Source organism: Euphorbia lathyris, chromosome 1 (genome assembly GCF_963576675.1).
Source record: "Euphorbia lathyris chromosome 1, ddEupLath1.1, whole genome shotgun sequence".
NCBI classification, from domain to species: domain Eukaryota; kingdom Viridiplantae; phylum Streptophyta; class Magnoliopsida; order Malpighiales; family Euphorbiaceae; genus Euphorbia; species Euphorbia lathyris.
In genome coordinates this window covers 121,717,389-121,726,837 of record NC_088910.1, presented here as the reverse complement: position 1 = coordinate 121,726,837, position 9,449 = coordinate 121,717,389, and the positions used below count along the sequence as shown (strand labels likewise).

At 31.7% G+C, this 9,449-nt stretch overlaps 1 protein-coding gene across 1 annotated transcript; it reads left to right on the top strand.

Moving 5' to 3' along the window:
- The first annotated feature begins 210 nt into the window (after positions 1 to 210).
- LOC136210830 (AT-rich interactive domain-containing protein 2-like) lies at positions 211 to 5,395 on the top strand. The gene is made up of 3 exons (XM_066002247.1): positions 211 to 487; positions 628 to 1,624; positions 3,981 to 5,395. Exons 2-3 carry the CDS (start codon positions 683 to 685, stop codon positions 4,890 to 4,892), a joined length of 1,854 nt encoding a protein of 617 aa, XP_065858319.1. The 5' UTR covers positions 211 to 487; positions 628 to 682; the 3' UTR covers positions 4,893 to 5,395.
- Positions 5,396 to 9,449: the final 4,054 nt, after the last annotated feature.

The following is a 9,449-nucleotide window of genomic DNA, read 5'->3' as shown; positions in this document are numbered from 1 at the left end:
TTATTAATTACCATTAAAAGATTTGTTAGATATCCATTGTGTATCTAAAAATTAAATTTATGCCACTTCTAAAAAAAATTTAATTTATGCCATAAAAGGGGAATTTAATTTCCTTTTTTTATAAAAGAAGATAAAATAATAAAAGTGCTCAAAGTTTTCTTACAAATTAGTAAAGATTTTTATTAAGTTTCCTTTTCTTAAATCTTAATCTTTCTTAAATTCAGACCCTATTTCTTCTATCTTCTTCATTTTCCATCCAATTAGATAGATCCCAATTCAATTTGTTTTTTTTCAATTTCTCTGCGCTGGCACCCACTGTTCAAATTAAATTCAAGAAACCAAAACTGTAAACTTTCTTCCATCTTTGGCTTCTCCTCCCCTGTCTCTGTCTGTCTCTTCGTCTAACGTCTCCTCAGCTTATGTGCACATAAATTGGCGGCTTTGCAGGCTATATAACCCAGGCCAGGAATTCAATTTTTCTAATGAGGTAAATATCTTCAAGTAGAAAGCCCTTACTCATACCACCTTGATTTTAAGGTTTTGAAATGTTATATAGCTGTTCTTATTTTCTCAATACGTGAAAATATTTGAACTCTGGTTATTTTCTTTCTGGGAATTGATTTTTAGTTATAGGGTATATGAGTTGAGAAGTTAATAAGAAAAGGGGAAAAGTGAAGTTTTAATGGCAGGATGGTCTATGTTATCAAAAGGGTGTTCTTTAGATTGTGCTGATATTACGAAAGGATGTAAAGGGGGGAATAAGGGAAACCCTAGTTGTTCCCAAACTGATAATGCTTCTGAATTGAAATTAAGATGCCTGTTCGATCGAGCTCTTTCAATTGTTTCCAATGAAGCTGTTGCTATGGGATTTATTAGGCCAATGCCGGTTTTGGTTTGTAAGGGACAGTCGTTTGATTTGTTCAAACTTTTTCAAGTTGTGATGAAGAGGGGTGGGTTTGATTTGATGAAGGGTTTTTGGATCTTTGTTGTGGAAGAGCTAGGGTTGGGTCTTGAAGCTTCACCTGCTGTTAAACTAATCTACTATAAGTACTTGTACGGGTTGGAAAAATGGTTACGAGGAAGCCGCGGGGAAGGAGGGAAATTGGGGGATGAGCTGCGCCAAACCAGCGCGGATTTTGGGAATTTTGGGAATTTATCTTCAGAGCTAGAGAAGGAATTCAGAACTTTATTATCACGCGGAAATGGGGAGAAGAAGATCGATGAACATAAGGAAAGTAGCAGGGATACGCCTATCGCTAATGATCGTGTACCTGGCTCTCTTGTTGTTCATATTATCTCCGATGATGATGATGACGAAAATGTTGACTATTGTAAGAAAAATTGTTCAGAAGATGACGATGATGATGTTATAATTTTGGATCCTAGCGTTGGTAAGGAGATTTTTAATTCTCGAAAGAGGAAACGAGAATCACTATCAGGAATGTTGAATTGGGTGATCGAAATTGCAAAAGCTCCCAACCATATTCCAGTTGGGGAAGTGCCACCTGTCTCTAAGTGGAAGGACCGTCAAGGAGATGAATTGTGGGCACAAGCCATCAGGGCAAGGGATGCTCTTCTAGAAAGAAAGCCGGTTCCTTCATGCTGTGAACGGTTTCACTTGCAGGTAAATCTTACTTTATGTTTCTCTTATTTCAGTGTTTGCATTTATGGTTTTTGGTACTTTAATTGTTGTAGAATTTCTGAAGGATTTTGACACATTTGCCAAATGTTTTGAATGCATTTGTACATTATTATTGTACGCTTTACCGCTGCTTAGATCTGTAGTTTTTGTCTATGGCTTTTAGGTCCTTTTCAATTGCATAGATTAGTTGTTATGATTCTCATTATTTGTTCTTTGATGGCTTGGTTTATTAGCTATAGCTCAATTTAAATTATAATCATATATGCTATGGAATGTTTCATTTTCTATAACAACCTTACAAACTGATACAAGATGTTCTTGTTCTTATTTAACTTGAACTCTCATTTTTGGAATGTCTACTATCAAAATGGAGGCTATTTTTATAGGGGTGTCAAAACCAGTTCTCGTCTCATAATTGTGTTATGTGATACTATAGGTGCATATTTTGGTTAAGGGAACTATAATCTGTGATTATGAGCTGTAGACTTGGCATCCTGAGACTGCTTGTTCTCTATGAAGTTAAGAGTTCATTTCAAAACTTGAATAATGATCAATGTTTGTAAAATTTCAGAAGTTGCAAGTGATTACATAGATTGTATTTAAATTGGGCTATTATAAATTTAATGTGTGATAATTACCCTTTAACTGATTCCATGTAATGCAGTGGCAGTCACTGAAGATTGGGGCCTGTTTATGAAGGTTACCGAGTTTCATTTTCACTCACTAAAATCATTGAACTTCACATTTGATTTCAATGAAGTCATTCTAGCCAATTTGTGTACAAAACCTCACCGGAATGTTGACGTGACACATATTGAACTTCATATTTGATTTCAATGAAGTCATCTAGCCAATTTGTGTACAAAACCTCACCGGAATGTTGACGTGACACATGATCATATGTCAACTAAGTCACACGGCACAACGTAAGACACAACTTTAAAAAAAAAATTCACATCCTTGTCCAACATGGCACTTAGTTGGTATACGGACAACTGTCTTCTGTGCCATGTCAATGTTCCAGTCAGTTTTTATACAAATTGGCTAGAACGATTTTATTGAAATCAAAGGTGAAGTTCAATGATTTTATTGGAAGAAAATGAAGTTAGTGATCGTTGTGAAATAGATAAGATGTCAATATATGTTGCTTATGCACATGGCTATCAAATACATGTTCTTGATGCACACTAATGCTTTGATTGACATTTTTTACATGTGAAACTATAAGTGGGTATTCTTTTTTTTTTCCATTTTAGAACCTTTTCTTGTTAGGCTAAATTCCTATACACATGGTTGCTATCCCTTGTTGGTTTGTGACATAGAAGGGATCTAAGAGTTCTGAATTTATCTTGTTTCATTTGTTGTAATTTTCCCAGTTTTTTTCTAATGCAAGTTATTAAACAGTGATTCTTCTATGAATTTTTAAATAATGAAGAACCCCGTGCATATTCTTATGAAGTCGTGTTGTCAGTTGGTCCCTAAGAACATTGGTTGTGGGTTATATTAGCTTCTAATAGTTATTTTAATTGTTTAGATTAAACTCGATTATGTTCGACAGGAAAGCATATTTGCTGGTAAAGTTTGGTTCTTGTTATATGATACTGTATATTTTAATGCAATGTATAACATGCTTAGCACGTTCTTGAAATACTTTTGTTTTGTGTAATTATATGGATTTTTCTTTTTGGCTGAGATTAGATATGTTTTTCTTAAAATGACAGAATGAAACCTATAAGACTGCTTACATTTTGTTTCGCAAATTAATTGGATGTAATAAACACCAACTCAAACAAGTTTTACAACGTTTTTCACAGTCTTACCTAAGTGATCTTTGGTCTGAATTACATCTTTTCTTTGGCAACTTCGATTGTTTGATGTTCGTATCTGGTGCATTTGTTGTGCTCTCGCAAATTAATTGGATTTTATAAACACCAACTCAAACAAGTTTTACAACGTTTTTCAGTCTCACCTCAGTGATCTTTGGTCTGAATTACATTTTTTCTTTGGCAACTTCGATTGTTTGATGTTCGTATCTGGTGCATTTATTGTGCTCTTCAGAAATGGGAATCCTGATCTCAATTTCTTATCTCTACTTCAATAGGTGTATGTTTACCTTATTGCTATCCCTTGTTTGGTCTTCAAATCCATCTAAGCATCCTCATCTTTGACATGCTATTTTTTTCGGATTGGGTCTTAATAAGAAATTGTTTTTTCTTAGCCCAATTGTTCACATTCGACTAACTGTCCTTTCGTAAAAGATTCTAAAATGAGTTACTTTTAGTCGTCGAAGTGATTGTCATGCTTGTTCTGTTCTGATAACATTTTAAACTTGCTACAGAATAATCAAAAGTTGCATCCATCCATGTACGAGGATATTACTCCTCGTGTTGACCAGTCTATGGAGAGGTTGAGATGTAGTGTTAGACTTCCTGCCTTAGCAAAAGCTCGATCTTGCTCTTGTTCCAGTTCACGTTCAGCTTCTCAAAGTCAATTGATAAATTCACCCAAGAAGCTCGGGAATTCGCCGAAGAAGAACCATGAGAATTCACACAAGGAGCTACCTCTTGTGGGCAATAATATCTCCGTGGAAAAAACAGCCCAGACTGGGAATGAGATCGGACGGAGGCATGTTTTGGTGGGTCGTCGTTTTCAAGCTGAAGTTCCTAACGGGATTGACATGGCTTATGAGAGCGATTCTAAATGGTTAGGCACACGGACGTGGCCTTTGGAGCATAAAGACAATGATGCTCCAGTACGAGCAAATTATATCAGGAAGGGAAGGCCTAATACTTGTGATTGTGAGCTTCGGGGTTCTGTTGAATGTGTGAGATTTCACATTGCTGAAAACAGAATAAAGCTGAAGCTTGAACTCGGCCCTGCTTTCTTTTGGTGGAGGTTCGATCGCATGGGTGAAGAAATATCGCTTAGATGGACGACCAAGCAACAGAAAAAATTCAAGAACATTGTGAGGCTTAATCCTCAATTAGAAGACATGAGCTTCTGGGATGATACAAGAAGGTATTTTCCTCGTAAGACACGGGAAGAACTGGTAAGCTATTACTTCAATGTCTTTGTTGTTCAGCGTAGAAGTTATCAGAACCGTGTGACTCCAAAAGATGTTGATAGTGACGATGATGAATCAGAGTTAGGGTCTTTAAGTGACGCTTTTGGTCATAAAGCAGTCAAGTTTCTTGGCTCTGACATTTTGATATGTTCAGAGAACAAGCAGTGCACTGATTACATGTGTTAGACCGGATTAAGAATTGCTCGCTACCATCCTGAAAAGTTTATTACTGTTCTTTCATTTTCGACTTTTCGTAGCAGTGCGGCATCTCTTGGTGCCCCTGAAAATTTTGATGGGATTAGTTAATCACTTTTGAGAGTGATGCAATTTTGAAAAGGCGGAAGTCGAGTTTTCTCTGATGATCCTTGCTGCCTACCAAGAGATCTGCAGCGGCCCAAATGTTCAGAATCCGGTCGGGAAGCAATGCAAGTCATTTTGATGGCGGCATTGCTTCCGGAATGGAGAGAGCCATATTGAGAGGGAGAAGATGGAGTCAATGGTTTTCCTTGAAGTTGGTGTATGTCAACATTGAGATTTAAAATTCTCAACTTCAAGTTTCAAACTTGTGTTCTATGATTTCATGTTATATGTTGTTTTTTCTTCTCAATTTGAAGATCAAAACTTAAACATTCTTAGATTTTGTTATTCTTCTTGCTTCGCTTTTATGTACAAAGTTTATTTTTTTCCAACTCACCTCTATATACCAATGTTTTTGAGTTGATAGGAATCAAACTTCGGAGAGAGTAATTTTTTTTTGTTGGGAACGTTTCCAACTTGGAGCTTGGAGCAATTTTGGTCTTGATGACCGTACATGTAGTAGTTTCGGAACTAGGTAATAGAATTGTAAACATAACTCTTACTTGGGTTCTTGCGAAGGTCGGGGAGCACGTAGTGTCACCGCAATCCAAGTGTTGTTGCATTCCAAGGTGTTGGGAACTATCCCTGCTTACCTTTCCATCTTCATCTTTGAGGTGGTTATTGCACTTCCGCTAGATGAAAAGTTCCAGTCAGACTAAAGCGACGTAGTTGTGGTTCTTGAGTTTCTATATCTAATAGGTATGGCAATGGGTACAGTACCCGCGGGTACCCGACACTACCCGACCCTAATTGGACTATCTGTACCCTGTATAAAATGTATGGGATAGGTATGAGATCAAAACCTTAAAATGTATGGGATAGGTATGAGATCAAAACCTTTACCCGTTAGGGTAATGGAACGGGTATGAGAATACCCCCAGAGTACCCGATACCCGTCATAATTTTTTTATATATTAATAAATATCATTGTTTTTTTAATGTAAGATGTGAGCTTTGAACCCCAACCTTTAGTTTTTTCAACTATTGAGTGATAATACTAAGCTAATTTATTCTTATTAATTAAGGTTCAATTTGTTCAATTTTTAGATAGATGATTTATTAAATTTATACTTTGTTTTTTTGTTTTATTTATTGATTCTTAACGGGTAAGGGTGACGGGTATGAGATGCAAAAAAAGTATATTCGTTAGGGTAATGGGACGAGTACGGGTAATTAAAAAATAAAAGGGTAAGCGTTTGAGATTAGCATTACCTGCGGGTACCCTATCCGTTGCCATCCCTAATATCCAATCCATATAGGTTGAGTTTATTTTTTGTACTCAAAGTAGTCAAACGATGACTCCAACACTGTCTAAGTCCAAAATTGTAAGTTGGAGTATCTCTAAAAAGACTCATTTGTTGGGTTTTAAGTTCAATTTTAAGGAGTTCGTACGAAAATTTAATTCCACGAGTCTCTTAGGTCCTGTTCTTTTTTACTGAAATTAAATTAAATTAACTGAACTAAACAAAACTGAATATTACTAAACTTAACTGAAATTAACTTAACTTAACTACACCAAATAATTATAATTATAAAATAATTATAATTATAATAAATTATATATAATGATATATTTATAATTATAATTACAATTAATAATGATAAATTATATATATATATAATGATAAATGATATATTATATATAAAAAAATTATAATTATAATAAAAAATGATAAATATGATAAATTTTATATAAGTAATTATAATTATACTAAATAATGATGAATTATATATAAATAATACTAAATTATAAATTATAACAAATAATAATAAATTGTATATAAATAATTATAATTATAATAAATAATGATGAATTATATATAAATAATATTAAATTATATATTATATATAAATTATAATAAGTAAATCATAAATTAATATAAAAATAATTATAATTATAACAAATAATGATGAATATAAATAATAGTGAATATAAATTATAATAATACTAAATTATAAATTATAATAAATAATTATACATTATATATAAATAATTATAGTTATAATAAATAATATTAAATTATAAATCACATATAAATTATAAATTATATATAAATAATTATAATTATAATTATAACAAATAATAGTGAATATAAATAATACTAAATTATAAATTATAATAAATAATGATGAATTCTATATAAATAATTAAAATTATAATAAATAATGATAATTACTAAAATTAATTTAACTTAATTTAACTGAATTTAACTTAACTGAACTGAATGCTGCTGAACTAAATTGAACTTAACTTAACTTACGTATGTTGAAATTAAGTAAAAAGAACAGGATCTTAGCCAATCCTCAAATTACTTTTAAGACTCGCTTGGTCCCTTTTCAAATTATTAAAAGTCTTTCTTTCCTTTTTTATTATTGAGGAGCTTACCTCTCATCCTTATTTTATTTCTTATTTAATAATTTATTACCGAGAAGTCTCTCTCACCTCCTTATTGGTAAATATAATGATATATAAGAATTTTAGTAATAAAATGAGTATCCAGAGTCTTATTGGAGATAACACGTATTTCAATGTTTTAAGTGGTTAAAAGTCAAATTCTTATATTATTTAGAGATAAAACTAAGAACCACTTGGAAATCTTCGGTTCGGAGTTTCTCTAATACACTTTTATATGCTAATGTCACTAGCTTGATAAAGTTTGATCTTCAAACTATTTGATTTAGAACTATTAAACCATGTTCTTTATTACTTAATTTTGGTATCAATCAGTTCAGTTCAGTTTAATAGCATTCAGTTCAGTTTAGTTCAGTAATCAATTCAGTTCAATAATTTATCATTACTTATTATAATTATAATTATTTTTTTCATTATTATTATTATCATTACTATTAGAACCATTATTATTTTTATCAGCTTTTTATTTTAATTATTGCTATCTTTAAAGGATTATATTATTATTTTAGTTTCAGTAGAATTCAGTTCACTTTAGTTCAGTAGCATTCAGTTCAGTTCTGTTTAGTTCAATTTTTTTATCATAAAGAACAGAGCCTAAATCATTAAATTCAACAGCATAAAAGATTAAATTAATAGATAAGTTATAAGAATATTTGTTTTGTTTGCTTTCAAAAACATTTGTTTCATATGCTAATGTCATTGGATTGATAAAGTTTGATCTTAAAACTATTTGATTTAGAACTATTAAATCATTAAATTCACAAGCATAAAAGATTAAATTAATAGTTAAGTTATAAGAATACTTGTTTAGTTAACTTATAAAAATCATTAAATTCCCAATTTTTGATGCACTTTTTATAGGTGCATATGAATGTCCTTAAGTTGATAATTGACACTTTTATAGGTGAATATGAATGTCCTTAAGTTGATAATTAAACTTCAAACTATTTTATCTAGGAGACTTTGATAACATGTCATTAACGTTAAGTTAATAGTTATAAGAATAGCTTTGCTTCTGTCTGCATTAAAAAAAAATAACATCTTTAACACACTTTTGTACGCAAATATTCTTAGGTTGGGATAAATTGTATATATGGTATATAGATTTTGGACCAAATCATAAATATACTCATACTTATTAATTCACTATAGTATATAGGCCCAAGAAATTATTGATCAATCCTTGGTCAATGTGTCATATCATGATTTTCATCACATTTAAAGTGAAATATTAATCACTCAATAATTGAATTACTTTTATACCCATTTAAGATTTCTTTCTCTTTCTTTTCTTTTTTTCTCTCCTTTTTCTCCCCTTCTATCTCTACAATCTCTCTCTCTAACTCTTCAACTTTTCCCATCTCTCTCTAAATTTCTATTCTAGTTACTAAAATAGAATAAAAAATATGAACACAACAATAGTAATATGAATTTTCCATAAAAGAACAAGAATAAAAAACCAATCCAAAATAGGTAACTACTAAACCAAAACAGTATTCTAAGATAAAATAGAAAACTAATCAATCTCATAAGAATGATAAATATGCAACATAAAGTTTCCAAAATCAACATCCAATGATGCCTTTTCAAAATTAGGAAAAGTAAGACCTATAAAGGGGGAGATTCACTTGAAACATCACTTCGAGACGATGTCTTAATTTTAATCTGATGTTGTGGCTCAACTTCCTTAATTGCATGTCGCAACTGACGATCAAATCGATCTCGATTAGTTTTTTTTCTTAGAGTTTATTTGTTTCATGTTGTGCAATTTTCTAACACGCTAGCAAGTGCACTAATCGCTCAATTTTCTTAGAGTTTATTTGATTTCATTTTATATCTTGTTTTTCTTCTCAATTTGAAGATCAAACTTAAACATTCTTAGATTCTTGCTGCGCTTTTATGTACAAAGTTTATTTATTTCCAACTCACCTCTATATACTAATGTTTTTGAGTTGATAGGACTCGAACTTAGG

Coding starts and splice junctions, on each gene's coding strand:
- LOC136210830 (XM_066002247.1), top strand. CDS start 683: ATGGCAGGATGGTCTATGTTATCAAAAGGGTGTTCTTTAGATTGTGCT. Junction 1,625..3,980: donor GTGAACGGTTTCACTTGCAG/GTAAATCTTACT, acceptor AACTTGCTACAG/AATAATCAAAAGTTGCATCC.